The 25,075-nt window shown below is 37.6% G+C and overlaps 3 protein-coding genes and 1 pseudogene across 16 annotated transcripts; 1 reads left to right on the forward strand and 3 right to left on the reverse strand.

Annotated features, from left to right (window-relative positions):
- Window positions 1-6: 6 nt before the first annotated feature.
- On the reverse strand, window positions 7-1,310 carry LOC116189754 (disease resistance protein SUMM2-like). Its single transcript, XM_031519466.1, is given in 2 exon segments — window positions 7-274; window positions 277-1,310. Coding segments are annotated over 2 exon segments (1,107 nt in total). The 5' UTR covers window positions 1,192-1,310; the 3' UTR covers window positions 7-82.
- A 4,283-nt stretch (window positions 1,311-5,593) lies between these two features.
- Window positions 5,594-10,959, reverse strand: LOC116189761. 8 transcript variants are annotated; one of them, XM_031519486.1, is made up of 9 exons: window positions 10,199-10,948; window positions 9,950-10,092; window positions 9,032-9,421; window positions 8,761-8,802; window positions 8,451-8,579; window positions 7,828-7,935; window positions 7,466-7,652; window positions 6,639-6,679; window positions 5,728-6,166 (listed from the first exon to the last, which is right to left on the reverse strand). In XM_031519486.1, exons 6-9 carry the CDS (start codon window positions 7,861-7,863, stop codon window positions 5,864-5,866), a joined length of 567 nt encoding a protein of 188 aa, XP_031375346.1. In that variant the 5' UTR covers window positions 7,864-7,935; window positions 8,451-8,579; window positions 8,761-8,802; window positions 9,032-9,421; window positions 9,950-10,092; window positions 10,199-10,948; the 3' UTR covers window positions 5,728-5,863. The 8 variants fall into 8 exon arrangements, 6 of the variants coding, with proteins under 6 accessions (XP_031375343.1, XP_031375346.1, XP_031375347.1 ...); XR_004152474.1 differs by lacking the exon at window positions 8,451-8,579 and having other exon boundaries at window positions 5,594-6,166; window positions 7,714-7,935; window positions 10,199-10,959; XR_004152475.1 differs by lacking the exon at window positions 8,451-8,579 and having other exon boundaries at window positions 5,594-6,166; window positions 6,583-6,679; window positions 10,199-10,958.
- A 1,130-nt stretch (window positions 10,960-12,089) lies between these two features.
- LOC116189756 (ribonucleases P/MRP protein subunit POP1-like) lies at window positions 12,090-17,123 on the reverse strand. Of its 7 annotated transcripts, none has more exons than XM_031519468.1 (12): window positions 16,963-17,123; window positions 16,781-16,865; window positions 16,122-16,569; window positions 15,936-16,032; window positions 15,693-15,800; window positions 15,378-15,608; window positions 14,917-15,035; window positions 14,345-14,845; window positions 14,110-14,218; window positions 13,533-14,029; window positions 13,047-13,214; window positions 12,090-12,626 (listed from the first exon to the last, which is right to left on the reverse strand). In XM_031519468.1, exons 2-12 carry the CDS (start codon window positions 16,803-16,805, stop codon window positions 12,428-12,430), a joined length of 2,502 nt encoding a protein of 833 aa, XP_031375328.1. In that variant the 5' UTR covers window positions 16,806-16,865; window positions 16,963-17,123; the 3' UTR covers window positions 12,090-12,427. The 7 variants fall into 7 exon arrangements, with proteins under 7 accessions (XP_031375328.1, XP_031375327.1, XP_031375329.1 ...); XM_031519467.1 differs by having other exon boundaries at window positions 16,122-16,572; XM_031519473.1 differs by lacking the exon at window positions 12,090-12,626 and adding an exon at window positions 12,649-12,966 and having other exon boundaries at window positions 16,122-16,572.
- Window positions 17,124-17,259: 136 nt separating this feature from the next.
- Window positions 17,260-19,167, forward strand: LOC116189757 (annotated as a pseudogene).
- The last annotated feature ends 5,908 nt before the right edge of the window (window positions 19,168-25,075 follow it).

The raw sequence follows: 25,075 nt of genomic DNA on the forward strand, positions 1-25,075 counted from the left end.
ATCATCTATTTGTGGACGAGACATCCAAAGCACTCTTAAGGATGGAAGACTTGGGATCAGTCCCCTCGGAACATCACATTTATCATCTAAAAGCAGAAACACCCAACTTTGTCAGTGTCTTCAGCTCCACAGGCAGCTTGATTATACTTGTCCACCGCAAATCAAGGTACGTCAAATTTACTAGTGCTCCAATATCATTAGGTAAATCTTCCAAGTCACTATTGGATGACAAATCCAGCACTCTCAACAATGGCATGGAAGAAAAGAAATCCTTTCGGAAATGTATTCATGCTGGTTCCTCGTATTATCAGAGTAGATAGACTGGAAAAAGCCGGGAGTGTTTACAGCGAAGTTTTCCATCTTTTGATACCCAAGCTGGAGATAAATTGTTTCTGCATTAGTCCACTTCATAAATTCCTTCGGCTCAAAGGACCTCTGCTTTTCCAAACATACTATCTTATTCTTCTTCTGCCCATGCTCAGATACCAACCATAAAGCCATATCTCGAACTACATCATGCATTTTAAAATCTTCGCCAATACCCTCGTCAACTACCTCCAACAAACAAACACGTATGAGGTATCTGATTATATCGATTCCCCAATCACGTGCTTCATGTGAACATTCACATTCGCTGAGAAAGCCCTCCCCCATCCATAGATCAATCAACTCATCCACATCAAATACATAATCCTCTGGGAATATTGAACAATACAAGAAGCACTTCTTCTGCGTTTCATTTGGCAAAGCATCATAGCTAAATTCTAGCACGGAGAGCACCCTTTCTGTCATTCTTGTAAAGTCTGATGGGCGATTCTCCAAATATTTAATAGCTCGTCCCCACTCATCGGGATGCTTCTTACCGGCCATAGCTGCCCCTACAGTAATAAGAGCAAGCGGCAAGTACGAGCACTCTTTAACTAGAGATTCGGCAAGCCTTGGGATTTCAACATGGGCGGTCCAAGTTTCTTCACCCACCTTCTCTCGGAATAGTTCGAGGGCTTTATCTCGTGGCAAACAACCAATCTTCTTTGTCCTCTCAGCTTGCATTAGACCACATACTTCCCCTGATCGGGTTGTGAAGATGATCTTTGACTGCCGTTGATGACCGCGATAAGGGATGCCAATATTCAAGAGATTTATTTCGTCCCATACGTCATCCAAAAAGAGCAGAAAACTCTTTCTCTTCATGATGTTCAATATCTTGGGAGCTCTATCGAATTCACTGGTGCGATCCCATTCCGATTTAGGGAGATTCAATTTATCCCAGATGGCTTTCTGAATTTTTGTAGGATCAATTGGTTGGGACACCACAAACCAAACCACAACCAAGCAATCATCACATCATAATCCAGGAAAATTCATTGATTTTTCTTAGGAGGGTGTCTTTCCCACACCCAGCCCATGCCAATATCCCATATACGTTCTCACGTCTGTCATCTTGAACCCACTTCCATACCTCCTCAAAGCTGGAATCTAAGCCCACTGGCGGCTCGAGAGGTATCTCAAACATCGGGGGATCAGCAGGCTCGTAGGCAACATCTTCCTTGACCTTGAAGTTACGGCCTTCGACCAGCGCAGTCTCTATCTCGACTCCCTTTGCCTCGGCAAGCTTCGACTGCTTGTAACGTGAGCGGCAGTTGCTGAGACAGAGTCCGCACAGGCAATTCGTTCCCATCATATCCTTCCCCTTGACCAGAATCTCTTCGGCCTTCTCCCTATGGGTTTCCACCTGTGCAACCAGCCAGCCACGTCGTGCTTTCGGATCCATCGATCTCCTTCTTCAGCTGTTGAGACCAGTCGGTCCACGTCATCATAGACATGGCCCAGCTCTCCGATCTTGCTCTCGAGGGTAGTCAAATTGTCACCGAGACTCTTGATGTACCTTCTGTAATTCGCCGTGCGATCCCAGCACGTGAGGCAAGCGCCAAACACAGCGTTCGCGATATCCGCCATTTGGTCTTTTGACTGAAAGTTGAAAATGATGACGGTAACAGTTCCAGAAGATGAATTTAGTGTCCAAAATATGAGTTCGCCTGATCAGTTACCTTTGAGTATTATCACGCTTGGGAGGAGGGGCACGGTGGCGAGCCGCCGCTACTGAGGAGGAGCTAGCGATAGAGTCAAGCGTGCTGGTCTCCGGATCCCAGAAGATAAGACAGAGGTGAGCTCGTTGATAACACGCTGGTGTTGGGACGAGGACTATCGAGGTCGTTGCCGATGAAGAAGGCAGACGATGACATAATTTGAAAGAAGATTCTTTTCACATACGCCCGTTTTTCACAATACAAAGCAGAGTGGTCCCCTTTTTTTCTCTTTCTTTTCTTTTCTTTTCTTTTCACACGGCAGCTTTAGAGATCAAACCCACATTATTATTATTATTATTTTCTTTTTCTTTCCCATGCATTCACACTGTCGTAGTAATGGTATTGGGGAAAAGGTTGTGGGCGGGTGTGAGTCACTCATCAATTCTTTAGGAAAATTAAGGGGTGTTTGGTTTCAAAATTAAAATAATTTTAATTTTAATTTTAATTGTAAAAAAAAAGAGATAATATTATAAATTTAATTTGAAAAATGTATATTTTTATTATTTAATAAATAAATTTTAAAATTAAAATCATGATTATAAGTAAACCAAACGGAAAGCAAACGACAAATATAAAGGTCGAGTGGGGCCAGGCGTAATTAGATTTTAGATGATTAGGGGACACAGTCCACATCGCTGATTTTTCTACCACCCAAAAATGTCCAACTATCAATAACTCCAATCTCCAAATAAAAAAGAATTAAAACTCATCACTACATCATCTTTTATACATAGATACAAGGCGAACCGAGCCAAATGCCCTCGAAACGTTCCGTTTCTGAATGAGATATTCTCAAATTTTTTGAGTTAAAGTTTTTTATTTTATTATTTTCCATTACAAAATTATCAATAAAATCTCTTGAAAATCTTCCAAAATTAATTATATTTGATTATATAATTATCAACAGATTATTTTGGAATTCTTTATCAAACCGTTATCAATTGCACAAAATCAAAATCAGATTTACTTCTTAAAGTGTTCAGTTCTGATTAGGGATTTCAGTTTTTTTGGAGCCTTTTGAATCCAATTCATTAAAACCTCATTTTCTTTAGACCTTTTATAAATTTTCCTCTTCAGATGCAGCCTAATCCCTTTCCCCGTCTAAGCATCCCGTTCACACCGGATCTGCCGCGTTCAAGAGAATTTTCTTATGAAAAAGCATAACAAAGAGCAGCACAAAAAGTGGAATTCAATAAGGACACCCAGTAATTATGAAAAAACACTCAAAAAAAGAATGGCGAAAAACCTACGCAAAGCAGTACGGTCTCTCATTGTCAACGATATCAAACCGTCATCAATTGCACAAAATCAATTTACTTCGGTCGAGTTTTACGGATCAACTAAGTGTATTGGAAATTCCAAATCAGGTAATAAATATCCAAAATTCTCTACATATAAATTCAATATATTCCTTTTAAATCGAGGTGTGCTGGAGGTTCATGATTGGAGGTTTACATTACCGAATCTCCTGTGCTTTTTGCTTTTTACAAATTTAACCATTATGCTTCCTCCCCATGTCAATATATTTTATTATCTAGGAGGAGTTACGCTCACTTGTTTTTTAGTACAAGCAGCTACGGGGGGTTTGCTATGACTTTTTACTACCGTCCAATTGTTACTGAGGCTTTTGCTTCTGTTCAATACATGATGACTGAAGCTTAGGTTCATTGCTCCAGCCCAGAATACGATTAATCCGGCATAGGATCTTTTTTATTGATTTTTTTATCACATTGTGATACGACGTGACATGAGTGTGAAAGGGATTTAAGAATTAGTTTTCTATTTATGAGGGCTAAAATAATTTATTTTGACTTTTAATCTCATATTGTAAGGTGAGTCTCGAAAAATATGAAAGAAAGATCTCCCTCCAAGCCGTACATATAATTTTTATCGAATATGGTTTTCCACGTAATTCTATATGTATCCGCATCTCATTCACTTGCATGCAAGCTACATATTCATATACATATATATAAATATATATATATATATATATTATTTCTTTTGGATGAAACTATATATATATATATATATATTAATTCTGCTAAATTTATATATTGCTTGGTCTATAATTTTTCGTGTGCAAATTTCATAATTAAATTCCTTTATTCTTGACTCAACATTATTTATTGAAGTTCATTATTATTTATCTTTCCAACTCCAATTGCATATATATATATATATATAATAGTTTTAGCTGCTCACCATATGTATAGTTGAGGAAGACAATCAAACGGAGAGATGGTTATGCTCCGTTAATAATGTCTTTTTGATTTAATTATGCTTGATAGTTCTGATTGGAAGTTTAATCATCATGGTATACATATATATACATATAGTAATTATATACTTCAATGTATTAATTGAAAAGAATAATAAAAGATGAATTAATTTTATCCTTTTGGGTGTATTAATTTTAAGAACAAATTTATAAAATATTTCTTTTCAAAAGCTCAATTTTTAATACAATGTAACACCATACAAGTATTGACAATGTCAAAGACCAAAAATGTCTATTATTTTGCTAAGGTACATGTGAGCTCTTCAATTTTAAAAACGTGAATTTTTCAATTTTTTTCCCATTTTATATCTTATACACTAACATAATAATTTCAGTTTCTCATTTTTTAATCAGAATTATTAGATTATGATCAAAGTTATTATTTAATCTCATAAATAATAATATTAAAGGAAATAAAAATTATAATGATGTATATTAATATATATAAATGTTTTAAAACACTATATTATAAAATTCTTCCAAAACAATTATTAAATTTATCACGTGCAACGCACAGGCTCCACGATTAGTATTAATATAAAAATACACACCATGCATGTATATAATGAGTACTCGACTTGCTAGGATTTGTTACGCACTGTTAAATCTAAAAAATACACACCATGCGTGAAAGATCAATTTTTGGTAGATCTGCGATAATATGCTTAGTTTTTAATTATGCAATGCAACCAAATTGGAATGTAGGAAAATGACTTTCTAGGAACCAACTTAATATTAAAAGTCTTATAAATGATAACATCTTAATTGTGTATATATATAGTAATCGTGCCACAATTATTCATAATGTATTGTTCAAATAGAAAATTGATGAAAGATTTTAGTTTTTTGGGTGCTAAATTTCTTTTGAGTCAATTTTATTCCCACTTCATTTTCTTTAGACCTTTTATAAATTTTCCTTTGCAGACGCAACCAAATCCCTTCCCCCGGTCTAAGCATACTGTTTACACCGGATTTACCACGTTCATGAGAATTTGGTTTTACAACACTTTCAGAATACTCAGACTAAATTGTCATATTCTCCATAACATCTCTTATAGTGCCAACATAAACATGGATTTATTCTAAGATACTAATTCAGAAGTTTACATATACATCGAGGGCATCAAGTAAGTTAAGACCACGAGGAAGCTCGTATTTGCAAATACAAAGAGTAGCATTCTCGATTTCCCTCCGAACTCGTCCGAGCAAGAGGCACAAACAATCATTCACAAGAAGATAAGGGCATGTATTTATTAATAAACTGTAAGGACATGACACAGAAAGCAAACCAAAAAGCAGCACAAAAGTGGAATTCAATAAGGACACCCACTACTTATGAAAAAGCCCTCAAAAACAAAAAGAAAAAAAGATAAAGTGAGACTTTATTGATCTAAAGAATTGGACTCTGAATGGCAAAATTTTGAAGTACTAAAACCCAAAGCAGTACAGTCTCTCATTTATCAACAGTCCAATTCCTAAGTAGGACAAGAGCAAACTACCCTAGAGATATCTCCATGGGCATATATTGAGCGGACTTGGGTCCGAAAATCCGATAGGCTATGAAAACAGATAGGCACAGGGATATCACCGAGAATAGTAGAGAGAAAGCACTTGCAGCATCCCACAAACTACCCAACGAGGCGATCTTTGTGAGTAGTGACTTACCAGAGGATATGTCCATTGAGACCCAGTCGTAGTTGATGGAGAAGTGGCCCGATCCATGCCATGGGTTTCCATTAACAGGGTACCAGAATGCTGCGAACATTTCAGCCGCTCCACCAACCGTGAACTGTGCATCCTGTGGAAATCGGGTAATGCTTGATTATGATGCAACATATCTAAGCTTCTAAACAAAGGATAAATTTCTGGATTTTGGAGTGAAATTGCATGTATACAAGGTATTGTCTGTTTCTCAGATAAAACAGAAATTGCACACAAAAGAAGGTTACAATTTACAAAGCAACTGATATATCAATCAACCAACGATTGATATATTAAGAACATGATGGTGTATACTCTTTAAAATGCCGTATTAAGTTCATCCTTTGTCCAAACAATTGAAAGTTATTGCAGTGCTTTTCTTTAGCAAGATATTTTCATAGAACATGGACATATATAAAACAACTTTTTGCCAGCAATGCAGAACATTCTATCCAGCACATAGAAAAAAATAAAAAAAAAAAGAAATCTGAAAATCAGAGATGACTTTTTGACCCATTGAAGGCGATCCATCGTTCTCAAAGGCTGTGAGAATTCAAAGTAATATGTACCCTTCTGACCATTTGAAGCATATGGACCGTCTTAACAAAACCTGAAAGGCATAAAATTTGAAATATGCCATGTTACATACTAAGCCAATACAGAGGTTAAAGTTATAAGGCTAATATTTACATAAAAATCGACCCCTTCATATTATCAAGATGGAATATCAAAAGGCTAAGTTCTTCCAGTGTTAAAGACCAAAATACTAATCGCTTGTCAACCAGTCAAATCAGTTACTTTTTCCAGCTCATGGCATAGGGTAAACAAAGTAGTAATCACTGTCTGCAGTAAGGATGGACCAAATGGCATTTATATGCTTAAATGATCAAAGTTGCGTGTTTATTGTGCCAGCACAACTCTAATCAATAACAGCCATCCTAATTGAACCATGTTGATCTAATACTATCAGCATTTGGCCACCTCATTAATCCAAATAATAGATAGCCTTTGAATATGGAAAAATTGAAAAACGTAAATAACTGACTGAACAGAGAGGCTGCTATGCCACCATGCCCCCTTCCAGTTATGAAAACCAAAAAGCAGCACAAAACTGGAATTAAATAAGGACACCCCCTACTTATGAAAAAGCCCTCAAAAAAGGGAAAAAAAAAAGTGAGACTTGATTGATCTAAAGAATTGGACTCTGAATGGCAAAACTTTGAAGTACTGAAACCTATGCAAAGCAGTACAGTCATTCCTTAAAATGTAGGACAAAAGCAAACTACCCTAGAGATATCTCCATGGGCTTATATTAAGCGGACTTGGGTCCAAAAATCCAATAGGCTATGAAAACAGAGGCACAGGGATATCACCAAGAATAGTAGAGAGAAAGCACCTGCAGCATCCCATGAACTACCCGACGAGGCAGTCTTTGTGAGGAGTGACTTGCCAGAGGATATGTCCATTGAGACCCAGTCGCAGTTGAAGAAAAAGTGGCCCGATCCATGCCATGGGTTTCCATTAACAGGGTACCAGAATGCTGCGGACATTTTGGCTGTTCCACCAACCGTGAACAGTGCATCCTGTGGAAACACTTGATTATGATGGAACATATCATAGTCTCTAATCACATAATATACATACCAATATCCTTATCCACGACTTCCTCAGATGCTTTAGTATTTCCTCATCTGAATTCGCATGCACAAATAATTATCATAGCTATAGAAAGAACAATTGCAATCCCAGCAGCAATACCGATAATAAAAACCAGATTGGAATGACTTTCTCCATCTGAAGCGGCAGACGGCTTGGCAGTAGGCTGATGTGGTCGCGCTGCTATAGGCGATGCTGCCACAAGAGGAGCTGCATCAGAGCCAATAAAAGAATTCATTCAGAAACAAAGTAGATATGAAAAGGACAGGGGAAAATAAACCATCTCCATAAGCTGCAATTCTCAGTCATGGAACATCAAGCATAGTATTAGAACTACTAACTCCTAAGAGAAAACTTAAATGCGTTTCCAATCCTTCCCTTCTACATTTATGTTTCTATATACTTAGCAATGATCCATTTCCATACTTCTTTTGTCCATCAAGGCAACACATCCTTAAGATAACAAACATGCAGATATTCTCTATAAGTGAATGCCTAGCAACTCATAAGTACAAACGTACAGAGGAGAAATTTACTGGCATTGGATGTCAGAATGTTACATAGCTTTTTCTATTGTTCATAGAACCATAAAAACTCCTATAGCAGAAAAATAATCCTTTTATAGTCACATATCATATCAAAAATGTCCTTTGATGCAAAGCTAGATTAGACTAAAACATTTGTTGCAGTGAGAATTTAGCATATCAGAGGAATGCCATTATTACTTTGAGAAAGTTGAGGTGGCTTGAACCAGGTAAAGTTGAGAAGTTCATAATCACCCAGGCATAGATGGACTTTGTGCAGAGAAAGTGAAGAATTTATAGCAGAAGCATCACTTTTAGAGAAACTCATTCCTGTGTGCGAATGAGATATTTAAACTTGATAAGGTAATTACACAGAAATTTATCAACTCTATCTGAGACACTCGTAATCCTAGCTGGGAAGCAAAATCTACAAGAAAAAGATTCCAATCCGGATTCTGGGAAATATTCAGAAGCAAGAGATCAAGTTTTATGGGGTAGACACAGTGACAACCTTGAACCCCTCGTTTCAACACCGTGTCTAGTTTGCAACAATCTGGAATAAAGAAAAATAAAATTTTACGTCAAACAATACTGGACATTAAGGGAAAAGAACTAGTCTTAACAGTAGAAGCATCTAATTAAATTTGAAAAGACCAGGATCCCACATAATAGTTATGCCATTATGTATCGATAAAGCACTTCTCATCATTCTTCAGTGATCAATGCAACTACAGAAGATATATAGATGGAGAGTATGAAAATACGATCGAGATGCAACTTACGTGAGGCATAAGGTGTCAGTGGAGGCTCAGCTCAACCGCCAGGAACGGCACCGGGAACGTACTGAGAAGGGGCAATGACTTGCATGCCAACTGGTGGAGGCACCAGAGTGCTGCTCTTCATTGATGGTCTGGACAGACGAGAACTTGCAGGAGGATGACCAGAAGTAATCAAGGGGCCATAGTGTGGTGGATGTGCTGGTGATATGACAAAACCAGGTTCTGGTGCTCTCAGAGGGGAGACGTGTTTCTTCCATGTTCTATGGGTCGGTATATTAGCTCGCAAGGGAATATCAGGGATAGCCTGCGAAGACACACTGGCATCGCTCAATGAAACAATGCAGAAGACAGCCAAAAGATTCAGAAGGGAACACAGGAGATCTACAGATATTCCTGCAATGGGAAATCGAGCACAACTTCAATGTACTGTGAATAAATGCTCTGCCAGCAATAAGAACTACACTGCTCCTTGTTCGAGTAAAATTTGCATTGTCGACAACGCTTAAAATCTTAATTTACAACATCTAAGGCAACCCTTTACCGGGAAAGCAAGAAATTTATACAGTGCCCAGATGAAGAAACTGTTGCTTAAGATAATAAAAAGCATTAATTGGGACTAAAAGCATTGTGTTCATAATTAAATGCTGCTTTCCCCAACTGTCAAGAAAAAAACTACTAACCCCAGAAAAGCATTGAGGCCCAGAAGGATATACCAAAAACCCTTAGATCTAGCAACCAAATCACACCGGGACGAGTGAGACAGATTAAAATGCAAAGGATGAATTTGACCAGCTTTTTATATAAAGCACTGAAAGCTCAACTTTAAATTGCTTAAGAAATTGCAGAAATAGGAAGCAAATGCACAGATACGAAGTCAAAGAACTTAATTTCACAGCTAATACAGCCCCCAAGAACACAAACCTTCACTCGAATGAGGAAGACAGAATTACATCGTCAGCACACTGTTTTCCAAGGAGAAGAATGTCACGGAAGCGACAATTTCGACAACTTCCTGGTTTCGGAATCTTCCAACTGCGAACAGAGCAGGAGACGGAGCTGCCCAACTGTTCCGACAATTTCTCACCAATTATAAGTTTGAACATTATCGTTTTAAACAAATGAGACGTTGAATAGAGTTAAGACAGCAAGAACGGCAGCAATTAAAAGTACCGGCGGCGGAGAAACCTCGGAGCATCGACATCACCGAAGTTCGCCGGATACGACAGCACCTCAGATCTACGAGATCGCAGCTCGGAGGAGAACTGGAAACTGAGCGGGAAGAAGCACTACAAGCTCAGACGGCTCGGAACTAAAATTACTCCGCGGGAATCCGACAGTTTGATGGAGTAGTCCTTATAGTGGAGACCAATCGAAGAGCTCTTCATGGTAATAGCTCGCCTCTGCTCCTCGTCCAAGTAGTCCATGAACCGGAGCTTACCCGCGAGCTTCGGGTGTAGGACCCCGCCCCCAGAGGCCGCGATAAGGTGGTCGGCAAGCGTGGTCTTCCCATGATCAACATGTGCTAGAATACATATGTTCCTGATCTTCCTCGTATCGTAATCAGCCATTGTCGTGTCCGATTCCCGCCCTGAAAACAACAGCTCAAAAGCCGAAAAGTTAACTTTCGCGGTTTCCGAACAAAACAACAGCTCAAAAGCCGAAAACAGTAAGGCACGTTCTCTAATTGGCAGAGGAAAGAATGGGCGGGGTTTGATGTTTGAAGCGGAAGAGATGTCTGTAAAATTCCTTCCGGTGGAGGATTGGAGAAAACCCAGAGACGGCGGCGTTGTTCTGATGGCGCCGGTAAAAATAACTCTCTTTTTTGGAGAAAACCTCGAGAAACAAAGCTCGACATGATCTCTTTTGCAACTCTCTAAAACACAGCTGAGCCAACTTTGCTGACTTTTCAATTAAACATGATCTTTTTTACAACTCCCTAAAATTCATAATCATATGTAAAATCCACATTCTTCATTAGATTAAGCTTAATGCGTCGGATGAAAGAAATAAAAGAGAGTATTTTTCATTATATTTTCCTATTTGATATTACTTCAATAAATTGAAATTTTTTTTTTTGTTTATGATGACATTTCTTTTTAAACTTGTTAAAATGACTATTACTTAAAAAAATAATGCTCGTCAATCATCCCTCACCATTTAATTAACTTTTTATATAAGTATCACACTCTGTGTTTTATTTATTTATTTATTCTTACTCATTATCACCCTTTGTGTTTAAATTCTATATATTTAAATGCCTTCTTTATAGGTAAGTTCTTTTTTTTCTTTAAAAAAAAATGTTCTCTCATTATCTTTTTCAAATTTAACTATAAAAATCACATTTTTCTTTAAATATCATTCCATCTCATTCTATCAAATCCATTCAATTTCATTTCTTTGTTACGCGACTAACAAGACCTCAAGCCATCTATATATTGCATTCACCCAAGGCCACACGGAGACGATGAATAACTTGTGCTTGCATGACAAATTCAACACTGCGAAAATGTCCCTAATACATAATTGGATGGAGCATGCATCCAATAATTCAATGCGGTGTCTTCCACCGACTACTTAGAAATCATGTCACCGATAGACTAAGTCTGAACTCAAAACTCGTTCACCGCATTAAAAGCATGCTAAGAAGAAAACTGAAAGGGATAGAAGAATAGTGGGTTTTTATCACATTAAATGCCGTTTCGAAACGATTGCTAACTCCCAAATCCCCAAGTCGACATGGCTTGAAGAAGGGAGAGAAACTTGAGGATGCGAGCCTTAAGATGTTGAATTTGATTCGAGGATTAGTTTGTTTAGGGAAAAAGGGAAAGGAAATTCGACGCAATCAACTTGAGGGTGACATCCCAACCCAGAGAAGGAAAAAATGGGAGGCGCAAACTTACATGTGAATGCCAAATGGAGAGAGACGTTTTTCATGCTTCCCCTCCCATCAGTATCAAGCTTTATCCGTATCCGAATGTGGACTCCCCCACTTTACTTTACTTCCCAATAAAAAACAAATAATAATAATTAAAAAATATAAGACTTGTTTCTCCCAATAAAGTAATAAATTCCCAATTTCTTTTATTGGAAAATAATTCTCCGGAAAATATAGAAGAATATTCCATTAACTAATAAATTAATACAGTCAATTAGATATTTTCAAGAAATATTTCTTCGAGTTCAGTAAAAAGTACATTCCTCTCGCATGAAATAAGCAACTCCATTGGACCCAAGGAGTTGATTCCACCAGCATCCATCCACTTGGTAAGTCTCTTTAACCCGATATCTCTTTCCTGTGTTATGGCAAAAACCGAGGCCAATTTCAATGTGCTTCACATTTTCCGATGTTCCAAGACAACTGTGGCGAGACATCTTATCTCTACCTATTAACAAGTCTGATTACAATGACTTTACATCTTCTTTCTGATGTTCCAAGACAATTGTGGCGAGAGCAAGCCTATAAGCAGATGACCTCAAGTTCCGGACCAGGACATATATTTCTTCCTTCCTCCGCTTCACGTGCATTTCACTCCATTGCTCTGCTCTGAGTCGAGCTAGCGAGGTTGCCTCGCAGATAGCCACAGCAGCAGGCTTCTTACTGCACATGTAATTTGACGCTCTGGTCAGTTTTTCGCCTAGCCATTGCATGGCTTGAGGCATGGGTTCATAGTATGAAGAGATCCTATGGGTCCAACAGCTTCTATGACTTCCATTGAGAAAATTAAGAAGAAAACTGAATTTGAAATAAAAGAAATATTGGCAATTATCCAGTTCAGTCTCAACTGGAGACAGGACCAGACGGTTCATCCAGGTAGCAACTGGTAGCACTGATGCACATGCTTTCAAGCCGATTCTCAAGAACCAGACTAGACACATCCATTCCTGGTCATAGCAGCTGGCTAGGACGATGATGATTTTGAGGCCGTGAAGGCTTTAAACTACCACAAGAGGGAAATATCTCGATACTTTCATACAAATTCCAGATTTCTATGTATGAAAGAAGAGAGGATTCACTGACCTCCCTCGGACGAACCCTGTGGTGACAAATCCAATTCCCCGACGGTGAGATTCCCTTGCAAGCGGGTCCAATGGTGTTTGGAGGACCCATGTGCCAGAGGACTCCTCCTTAAAGTATGACGCCACAGCCGATTCGGAAATTTGCAGTCCTTTTCCATAGTTCTCTGGCCTAGGAGGAAGTGGCACAGATCCCACTTATCAAAGATCAAGGAATAAGAAGAGGAAACACTGCAAATTTAACTAAACCATTTGACAAAAATTGTATGGTGATCATCTCAAGACTGCAAAGGCAGAACTCAGATTTCTCTCATATTTCCTCATTCATATGGAAAATAGTGCGGCGTCTCACATATATCCAATCAGATTTATTAAACACAAATATGGAGTAACTATGTTATTAGATAGAAATTCAGAAAATTAGAGGACATTATCTCACATTTTACTGTCAAGCCGTAAATTATAGAAAGAATCCTGAGATCTGACATACCTTGAAGACCACAACGATATGTCAGAGAAATGAGGAGTGCACACAACTGCTCCTTCTTCAAAAGCACCTTCTCTGAAAGCGCGCAGAATGACTCTAAGGAAATATAACTTCTTTTCATCCTTGAATTGAATTATGCCATCTTGGCACGGTACAACTTCATTAATCAAAGCCTTTTGCAGGCTCCCCTCATTCCCCACTCCATGAGGAAATAGAAGCAAATGACCACCAAACCTTTCATTAAATAAACCAAGTTCACGAGATGTCCTCATGTTATATATTTCTCTCCCCGCTGGGATCTGAGAATTTCCCTCCAAAGAAGGTACTTCGTCATAAGCAGTTTGAACAGTACTCCAAGGAAGTGGAATGGGAATTTTCATAGGTCTTAATTTACGAGGCCGAAGATCTGCTTTTGAACTAGAAGCAGCAGCTTCAGCTGCCACTAAGGAAGTGTACGCACTGCAGTCAGGGAAATCAGAAGGAAAATATGGAAGACTAGCCTGTAAGATAAAAAACATAAGCATTAGCTGTTATCTCAAGCTTGATCGCCTGAATTTAAATGTGAATTCACACAACTTACTTCACACGAGATCCAGCGTTTCTCCCTCAATCCGATTGCATGAGCCCCCATAGTAACAAGAGGAACCCAAAACGCCTTGACCCAACTCAAGGGGAGTATAATGAACCATCTGAAAGGATGAGCACGAGATTTAAAGACCAATGAAGAATTCTTCCAAATCGGAATAACCAAAAATGAAGTCATTTGGTAAATCAAAAAGCAAATTGGATAAATCTGAAAAGAAGGAAGCAATTACCCCAGTGATGTGTGCTCTTGGCTGTGTGCTTGGCTGTGTTTCCTCAGAAGCATAATAGGGCATGTTGAAGACTGAAAGGCTTCCAAAGTACTCGAAGTCCTGCAGTTTGGATCACTAAGGCAATAAAATTCCAGACGCTTGTCATGTCTCTCCTGGCAAAGGACACTCTCGTCCACTGGTGGTTTTATTCCTCTACTAGCATCCCATAAATCTTCAATTTCAGGATATACAAGTGATGAAGGGGGTGACACTCCATGGTCATCTGAAGGTATTGTATGCTCTTCAACTTGAACAGGCGATGTAAACTCAACTTTAGTAGTAGTTACCGATTTAACATCGGTAACTCCTTCCTCCCTATATGCCCTTGGGTCCTTCACTACTAGGGACAGAACTGTGGAGTCAGAAAATTGCTCCTCTTTAAGAGACGAATGATCCTTCATCTTGTCATCATTGCTGACAGCTTCTGAATGCTTCTTCAACTGAAAAGATTTTCCTGGAACACTGCAGCATAATGAGTCAACTTTGTTTTCTTAACTCCAAACAATATGAGCTGATTCAAAGTGTGTACCCACCATGAAATGGGATGCAATATCTTTTTGAGAAGTTGAAAAGCCCCTGATCCCATGAGTTCTAATTTTGCAATGCGACCCTCGAGTGAAAAGCAGTTGATGGAAATACTCTTTGCATCCATCTGACAGATCAAACAAGCAAATTTTTAAGCATATGGATGGAACTATTTATTTGTTGGCTACAGAGATGGAAACATTCTGGAGTAACAGGTGAAAACTGATCACATTTACAAAAATATACTTGGCCCAACCAGTGAACTAAAAATTAGCTTTAGGGATAAACAGAGAATGCAAGAGAAGGAATCAAATACGGCTGGTTGGTGATCTATCAGCTCAAATTGTTAGCTACTTGTTTTGCACCCACCTCAGTTTTCACACTCAGACTGATTTTTAAGCATGAAAAATGGGTGGGTGTTGGCTTAAAAATTGGTAAAGTAGACTAGAAAATCATCATCAATAATCACCTCCTTCTGACATGCAGATTTCAAAGCGTTATATCCTTCTCCAAAAGCTGAAGCATGTATCCACACCCACAGCTGGCGAAATAGTTTGGAGCCCTCACTATTCCGTGGTTCAGTATGGCCATTATCAGAATAATCTAGTTCAGCATTTTCTAAATTCTTCTCATTCAAAGGTCGCCATATACAGATAACTGGACAAATTGGCCGACCTGTTGGTTCTCCAACGTGGTGAAGCTGCAAAAGAGGATGAGAAAGAAAAGTTTCATATATGCAAATATAGGTCATCCGTTGTCCAGATGGAGTTCACGAGTCATTTACCATTGCACTTTCGTATGTAGAGCCACATAGAACAGAAGGCCGCCCATCTATAGGATGCCCGCGAGGAGAGGGAACCAGTACCATCCTCAAGATTGATATTAACGAATCCTGGAATTTATTACCACGTAAACCAATTGCGACAATCTCATTATATCACCGAGAGAGAATTGCCACGCATTTTAGAAGGTTTGCAGTGGGCAATCATAAAACACGCTGGAAACAGTAGTAATATGGAATACCTACCTCTGGACCGTCCAATTGGACAGCAAGATGGTAGCTAGCATCATGCACAACTACTCCTTCCCTGCACCTTTTCAAGAGAGCCCTTGAACCTCTCCCTCTGTATCATTACAACATTAACAAGATAAATGCATAAACCGTTTTGGAAGAATAATCCTGCCCAAGATATCATCCAAACAAAACTACTACCTGCCATGCAAACCAAGAGGAAGGTGAAACCCCCATAACTTGGTCATAGTAAACCTCTTGGCATTCCACACATGTGTTCTCAACCTCTTCGTTCCATCCCCAGAGGTAGAGAAACCGCTTTGAGGATTCATCCTGAGCTCGTTCCTACGCCTAACGCGGCGAGGAAGCTTTTCTTGGGTTTTGAGTTCAGGATTGTCACATTGTAAGCCCTTTTGCCTCTTCCTTCTTCTTCTATTCGAAGCTTGGTTATCATGAGAAGTGGTCCTCCTCCTCTTGTTTCTCTGAGACCGGAAATTGTTGCCAAGCCGCTGGGCAACAATTGAGTGAAGTCTCTCAAGTTCAGGGCCTCTAGCCTCAGCAAATTTCTGCACACGTATCGTCCGAGGAGCCAGTTGTCCGTTGCTTCCACTCGGGCCCATAGTTGCTGCTAAATACGGTCCGAGATTTCCTTCTTAACACGACCAAACCAATAATGAGAACATACGGCAAGCAGCAAACCAATTATAAACAAGAGATCCTAGTATTGCAACAGTCATCCTAGAACAATGAGCAATCGACAGACCAGATAATTCTCCTCCTTAACCTGAAAACTGAATAAGCCAGAACATTCCGAGGACAGAATACATGATCCTACTGAAACAATATCAGGCTAACCACACCTTGGCTGTGGACGGAGTCATTCATGGAGGAAGAATGGGAAGAATACACAATCAAGCTTGCAGGAGACAACAGTTACACAACATTCTGGTAGCAAAGAGCAGAGGTATATTAATCAGTTGCAGAAGACAGCCTCGGAGAAACGGGAAACAGCGGCAGAGCAGAGAGAGAGAGAGGATATTACCGTGAGCGGAGCCTCGTTAGCACCGAGTACCGGGAGAGAATCACAGGCGGCGATCGGAGAATCGGAAGTGGCTGAACCCTTCAGAGATATAGCCGGCGGGAGAGAGCACAGCGAAGCACCGCCCACTGAGGAAGCAGCTCCCTAATAGAGGGAACGGAGGAACAGCCGACGCTGCTTAATGGTGCCAAACCGGTTCAACCTTCAAATCGAAAATCGAACCGGGGACCAAAACTTGAAGAGCCGAACCGAACCGAACCTAACCGAGTCGATGTCTTGTGAATAAATCGGAACCGGACTGAATTTGATTCCTTTCTGAGCCAGCAACCAATTGCAGCCACCACCGCAAGGAGCAGGACGCCACCACCGCCACCAAGACCGGATGACCATGCTTGGAGGAGTCCACGAGCCTCGAGGCGCGAAGAACGGCGCCGACGTCGAGGACCTCGCTCGTTTAACCCTGCCGAGCACAACAAGAAGGAGGTATGTATATGAACACTTTGGATTGATTCAGCAGTTGGAGTTGGGGTTTGATTTTTGAGTCTGTTTTTTGATATGAAATATCCATTTCTAGATAATTGTTGCGAGATGACGGTTTTTGATTTCCTTGCAATGGGATTTCGCATGCTTCAAGCTCTCCGTCGATGCGTGTACCTGCTAGCAATTCGATCTCGAGGCACAATTAACCGTAAAGGGATTCGGCTTTACTTTGCCATAGTTCAGGCTCAGTAGCCTTTAACAATGGCAATGTTGCGGTTAATTCGACTAAGATGAAGTAAATTTGCTACCTTGTCTGAAGTACGCTAACGATAAAGACATTCGGAAGGGGAAAAACTCGATTTTGCATTAAAAATCCCTCATGATTCATTCGGTATTGAATGTATGAATTTTATGATTCAGACTCGAAAATGTAGTTTCAAGTGAACTGTTTATTTAACTGGGGTCTCTTGGTTGAAGAATGCACTGCTCGAGTTTGTGAGGGTGGTGAAGGCAAGAACAGGTGGTTGCTGGGACCCTTCATCATCTTACAATTGAGGCCATTGATACTGGGAAGAAGAAGCTATATGAAGCGAAGGTGTGGGTGAAGCTGTGGCTGAACTTCAAAGAACTACAGGAATTCAAGCACGCTGGTGATGTCCCCTCGTTCACTTTTTCGAATTTTAATGCTTGGAAAGGTAGTTGACAACATTGCAGCAATTCATGCCAAATTCCGTATGCTCTAACTAACTGCTGCTTTCTTAGTTCCTTGAGAACACCATCCATATTGTTTGGATTGGATAAATTGACTTAATCAACTCCTGAACTCTTAGATTTTCTCTCCAAACATATATTGTTCGTACGACGCATTGTTGTATATAGTTCGGATAGGAAGAAAGTGGATGAAGTTTGTGGGACTAAAGTTTGCTGAGTTTGATAGAGTACTATGTCTGTAGTATGCTTGGAAGGAATAACATACTTAATTAGTACTAGGCTGCTTTTCTGATATGCCACCTCATCGGTTGGGGAGGTAACATGAGCATGTTACTAGTGGATAAAACTCATAGCCGACGATCTTGTGTCATAGAAAATGCTCAGAGTAGTCCTTTTTCTTGAGCTTGCCTATCGAAGATGAGAGGCATATGTGGTAATAAAGATTATATTCATTATTGCTCACTGTTTTCAATTAAGGCACCCTCGAAAATCATTGTGTTTTCAAGTTCATCATGATCATATATCTCACATTGACCTGCCAATCTTATAGCAGCTTTTTTTTTTCCTCCCTTTTCTTTGGTGAAATATTTTGTTTCGAATGTGTTTTGGAGAACTAATCCCCATTTTGATTAAAAAAAAAACAGAGGAGGATGGTTTGGGTTGGAAAGAAGTGCCCGTGCATATCCTTAGGTCCAGGATGCAACTGATCATGCTGTCAAGATTATCCAGCAGAGGTCCAACTCGCTCTTCCCTTGTGAATTGCATGAGATCGTTCATGCAAAGGCCGAAGCATGTGTTCTGTTCCATTATGTCTCCCCTTTCCCTTTGGTTTCCTATTTGACTCGAATTGCCACTGTTCGGCTACTTTCTTCCAGTATATAGAAGAATCATCCTTAGAGAAAAAATGAGCATGCAGCGAAATTTCGTTCATCCTCACACTGTGTATTGCTCTTGAATATGGATGGATAGATTGTTTTGAATATGTTCCAATAAGAAATATCCCCTTAACTTTGTTGATTGGTGCTGATTATTTTCAATTTAGTCATTCCTCAATGTAGTAGCGGATACAAGTTATAGTGCTATATCATGGAACTTCGTTATTACCAGACTAGGACGTGTGCCACTATGCCGTATATTAGGGGAGCTTGATTCCCTTGTCATGGCAGCCATATTCCTATTTTGATCAAAATCAGGGGAGTATGGTCCAGTTTGAAAAGTAATGCATGTGCTAATCATGTTGTCAAGACCATCCATAAGAGGTCCAACGCTCTTCATAACTGCACGAGATCATGCAAAGGCCTTGAAACATGTATTCTTATTCGACTCGAATCACACCGAAGGTGGTCGAGAACTTTGCAATAGTTTAATGACATGCTACTGAATGTGAAGAGGGGACAAAAGTTCAAAGTGAATCAGCTACACAATGTACTTCCGGGGTCTCGTTGAGTGTTTTCTAAGATTGCGTGTTTGTTGATGCCCACTATTACTGTTTGTGAACTTGCAATGATGATGTCTAATGTAAAATTACAATTCTAGATTTAAAAGCTCTCTTCAACGAGCGTTTTTATCCCCATTCCTTCGGATTAATAGGGATGTCTTTGAGATTCTATTCTGCCAGCAAGATTGAGGTATGTAAGGATTCTATATTTCGGATCTTGATTTGATTTCTACTCGGAATCCAATTTATGTGTATGCAGAGATAATTGTAACTGATGTTGAGCCCATTATAAACTCCACCTTCATAGCGCTATTAGTGAATACATTAAATTATAACAAACTAATAAATATGATTTTAAACGATGTGGATTAATGGCAAAGTGAGTTTTTGGGGCAAACTTTTTTATACTATAACTTTATCTTGGACTTTTTTTATTTTAGATAATTATTTTATTTTATAAAACTAAATTTATTTTCACTTTTATTTTTAGCATAATTTACCATTATTTTTTATTTTAATGTTATTTACAATTATTTGTTTGTAACTTTAGTTTAAATATGTATTTCCAATTACAAGTTATTTAAGGAATGGAATCAATTATATAAATATCTTACTCCTTAAGACGAAGATGAACATTATTAATTTATGCAAAACACATTAGTTAGAACAAGTACTAGATTTGGTTCAAACTAACTTATAATTGGCATATTATTTTTTTTCTTGAGCATATTAGTTTAGGCAAATAGCAGTTTTAAGTGGAACCAATGTTTAAAGCGAAAGAATTTAGGATTAATTGCCAAAAAAATACAAACTTTTCACAATTTATCAATTTTAGTATGAATTTTTTTCTTGATCTAAAAATACACAAACTATCAATTTGATAACAATTTTAGAACAACTTCCTTTTTTTCGATAGGTGGGTCTCAACGACAACCATTGTCCACCCAATCCAGATTGGCCATGACGCAAAGGTCTCTAATAACCCTAATTAGGGGGATGGTGACCGCCGATGAGACTTTTACCATGTACCATCTTCATTCTTTTCTCGATTTTACTTTTACTTTTTCTAATTTGGGCAATGAGGGCCTCATCGGGGCCATCGCTGTCCCAATAAGGTCACCGACGACCTCGGCTATCTCTATCGGATGGTGTAGCCATAGATTCTCGTTTAAATTAACGAAAAAGTTGAGGCATGTTAAAATTGATATCAAATTATTAGTTCGTGCATTTTGAGGTCAAGAAAAAAAGTTTGTATTTTTTAGGCAATTAATCCAAGAGTTTATCATATAATGTTATAATAATTTGAACTAACCTATCACATAGTACAAACCATACAATACCTCGAAAAAAAAAAACAACAAATGCAAAATGACAACTTATACAAAAGGATTAAAGATAGATTCTTTCTGTTAGGGGAGCAGATATTGAATTGACAAGGTTGTTCACTTATGCATAGGAAAACCTTAGAAGGGGGGGTCAAGGCCCCCAGTTCGACACCCCCAGCCCCCCGAATCGGTCGACGCCTCCCACTTCTCTTCTCCCTCCTCCAAATCCAACTCCAATGCAATATCGACCATTTTCTTCTAAAAAGAAAAAGAAAAAGAAAGATTAATATTTTTCTCATGCCATTCATATCCATTTAAACAAACTTATGGAACGATTCGTGCCAATACTTTATAATATTGTAAAATTTCCTCTCCTCTTTTTTACTCTTTCTTTTAAAAAAATATTGAAGAAGAATTTTTATTTATTTATTCTTTCTTGAGATTCAAGTTTCCAACAAACTTATTTTTTTTTCCCAACAAACTCATTCACTTTATCCATCTAAACTTTATAGAGTTTCCACCTTCCATGAATAACCTAAATCGAGGAAATTAAAGTATAGAAAATATTTTAAGCTGTTTAAATTGATTAGTGCATGTTGCATAATGCAATATATATATATATATATGTATATATTGTACGAACACATAAATCTCCATATAACATTAAGTATTTATATAAATATGTAATAAATATATATTAAGAATTTGCTCTTGGAAAAAATGATATGGTCCACAGTAAAGAGCAAGTCTATAACTAATCTATCTATATCTATATCTATATTTATGTCTATATTTTAGGCTAAAGAAGAGTTTCAAAGGAGCTCTCTTAAGCCTCCACATGTCATTCATAGAGTTAAACAAATATATTATTTTAATTCATTTGAAAAAAGAAATCTTCTTTATATATTAAAACTAAAATTAGGTGGTGGGATTTTAATAATTTAATATTTCAAAATGGTAATAATTTTCTAATTTAAGACATTTGTTTAAATTTTTAAAATAGTTTTATTTTTAAACAAGTTACTTTTTTTTAATTATATAACCCTCTTTTAAATGTCAATAAGGAGAATTTCATATTGAACAATAAATATAATTATGCTTAATTTTTGAAGGATTCAACGATGTTAATTTGAAAAAAATACTAAGGAATCCACCAAAAGATATTAAGTTATGTAACCTAATAATCTTTTTTTTATTAGTATATATATGTGTCTAAATTAGGATTTTTTTTGTCAATTTCTAAATTAAGATATTTGAAACAATAATTCAAACAACATTTTCTAAGTAATGTGATATTTCAAATTATATTTATTTTTCTATGAGTTTGTTAATTATCATTCTAGAACTATTGTTGAGTAACATAGTAAATGATCATATATATATATATATATATAGATAAAGTTGTATCCCCATAATAAATAGAATTAGAAAAATAATTTTATATATGATATAAAGTCATAAAGGTAAATGTCTAAATATACAATTATAAATGTATATACAATTAGGACTAAATTAGTAAATGCATATAAATCATCATACATTTGGTAATTTAATTATACAAGCACATTCTTGATTTAAAATATATAATCTCAAACTTTATATATAAAAACATACTTTCTTAAACTAAATATCTATAAATTTTTTTGACATAATTAGTAATTAAAAGAAAAATCTACTATATGCAATAAGTACATTTAAATATTGAACACTTTTGAAATAGTAATAGATGAATATTTTTAAATTTTTTAAAAAATAGATGAATTTTTTACAAAATACGTGGAGGTCATTTATTACACTTTTTTAGAATTTGATAGTTAAGAAAATGTGATATGTTTTCTAAGTAAATCATTTTCTTAATCTATATTTTGTAATATAATTCATTTTCAATTATTCTAAATTTGTTATTGTATTGTATGCATTAATATTTAAATGCTTCAACTTAATAATATATATATATAGAACTTAATGAAAATTTTGATTTTGATGTCAAAATTTTTAAAAATACATCTAAAAATAACCTTTCTAGATAATAACCCATGCATTGCACGAGCAAAAAAATATAGTATTTATATATGATCGTCTAACTTTTTCTTGTCATTATTAATGAGTTGATATTGTATATAATAAGAACAGAAAATGTTTAGCCGCAAAGAGGCGGGAAGTTTCACTAGTAAAACTAAAAGTAAGATCAGTTTATAAAAGGGTAAACCGACAACTTATGCTAAATTGAACAATTACAGGCCATAATATTCGAGGGGAGAGGGAGGATTTCGAAAGAGCTGTGAAAAAAACTTAATGATGTTTGACTTATCAAGTTAAGAAAAAAAAGGGTATTCGGCTCGGAGTTACATTGGTATCATTAGATTCTGCTCCTTCTCATCTGCAGATGGCCTGATACTATAAAACGCAAAGGAGATTGCACTACTTGTGATAAATGGATAAGAAGAAAAAGCCACAGTTGATAAATCATAAGCCGATAGACAGAAACCCAACAAATCTGACAATATTACAAGCCAGTAGAAGAAAAACAGAAGTAGTCAGTTCAAGATTTCAGTAATCAATACCCATCTTGCAGAATGAAGAACAAGTGCAAACAATGGAGTGGTGGGCAAACCGTTGCCCCTCAAACTCCAAGAGCGTCAGTTCAATATGGATTTCCTAAAGGTTGTGCGGTGCTTCCCAATTGCTTAACAACAGAGAAGCATCTCAGACAGACGCTCACTCTTCAAATGTCCCATCTCTCTACAAAGAAAACAAGCTTCAGTACTCCAATGGCATTACTGAGATGATTCTTCCACCAAATTTATCTATGACTTGGATAAACCTCCATAACATCTTCTAAAATAATCTAAAATAAATCAATGATGACAACCTAAGGAGTGGTAGATAAACTCTACAGTAAGCTCCATATTTTTCCAAAACATAATCACTATCACAAGGTGAAAGCTCAAATGAATGATTAAGCCGCACCCAATAACTGGCTATGTGGCACTTACTAGTACTGAGAAGAAAAAGAAAATCAGGTAGTCCACGACCTTGTACTTGGTCTTCAATCACTTTTTTGTTCTTAATTGAATCTTTCAGCAATCACAGTCCCTTCTCCATGGCTCCTCACATCTAAACTCCGATGGAAAAATTTTCATATACTCGACAGGACCACCAGACCAGTAACTATATTTGCTCGCTGTGGGACACCCACTAATGGATTCTATCTTCACCGTCTCAACTCAAAAACCTTCAGCAGAATCTTCAAAGTTCTTTTCACTTGTAAGATGTCCATTCCCTCTTATCAACTAATCTAGTGTCTCCACCTTTAAGAACCTGCTTCAGATTTTTTTTTCCCATCCTCACTCTACTAAAGAAGTGTCAAGCAGAAAGCCGGCACCCATCCATGGAAGAGCCAAAGATCGCAAAGACATGTCCTTCTGACAGAATGCACGCTCAGAACGACAGTTGATGCTCGCGAATATTTCATCAATTTATTCACCAGAGAGATAAAGCTCAGACGAGACGAACACCATGCAAAGCTTGCCATTCACCTTCTAGAAAAATCAAATAACCTCGTGAAAGTCGCCCGGAACTGGAACCAGCAGAGCTACCGGAGGTGTTGCTAACAGGCACGGGAACGTTTTCTATAATTCGGCGAAGCTTAACCTCCAGGTTCTCCTGATCTTCCTGCAAACTACAATGAACGACACTTTTATTTGTGCCAGAACCAATCCCCAGCGTCACCTGTTCCATATAACGATTTGGATCAAAACAATAAACAGCTTTGGAAAGGTAACTAACCAAATGGATAACACATCAGCATAAGAATGAATACAGACTACAGTTAATCCAATCAATCTCGTAGAGTCTTCAGCTTCCTCTCATGGATTAAAATCCTAAGGGACTTGGCTATGGACAAAATCATTAAAATCTCGTAGATGTAACTTTTTGCTGTTTGATTTCTTCCATGCTCGGATAAATTAATAGAGTATCATGGAAAAAAAAATAGAGGAAGAAATAAACAACTAAAGCTAGCTCAAGCTCACAAATTGCATGATTGTTAAATTGCAATCATAACGATCAAATATCGTGCTCTGGCAGAAACTTCGCATTGGGAATTTCCCGTTGAAGTAGAGATTAGGGTTTGCTTTCGGACCGTATAAACCAGTTTCAA

Source organism: Punica granatum, unplaced genomic scaffold (assembly GCF_007655135.1).
Source record: "Punica granatum isolate Tunisia-2019 unplaced genomic scaffold, ASM765513v2 Contig00012, whole genome shotgun sequence".
NCBI lineage: Eukaryota > Viridiplantae > Streptophyta > Magnoliopsida > Myrtales > Lythraceae > Punica > Punica granatum.

What these genes read in the sequence shown, in the direction of transcription:
- LOC116189761 (XM_031519483.1), bottom strand. Translation starts at nt 7,863, where the DNA reads ATGGAGAAAGTCATTCCAATCTGGTTTTTATTATCG. An exon ending in CAATCTGGTTTTTATTATCG is followed by an intron (nt 7,653 to 7,827) that starts GTATTGCTGCTG and finishes GTGTTTCCACAG; the next exon opens with GATGCACTGTTCACGGTTGG. An exon ending in TAGTTCATGGGATGCTGCAG is followed by an intron (nt 6,680 to 7,465) that starts GTGCTTTCTCTC and finishes TATGCCTTTCAG; the next exon opens with GTTTTGTTAAGACGGTCCAT.
- LOC116189756 (XM_031519467.1), bottom strand. Translation starts at nt 16,805, where the DNA reads ATGAATGACTCCGTCCACAGCCAAG. An exon ending in CCTCTTGGTTTGCATGGCAG is followed by an intron (nt 16,033 to 16,121) that starts GTAGTAGTTTTG and finishes GTAATGATACAG; the next exon opens with AGGGAGAGGTTCAAGGGCTC. An exon ending in AACGCTGGATCTCGTGTGAA is followed by an intron (nt 14,030 to 14,109) that starts GTAAGTTGTGTG and finishes TTTATCTTACAG; the next exon opens with GCTAGTCTTCCATATTTTCC.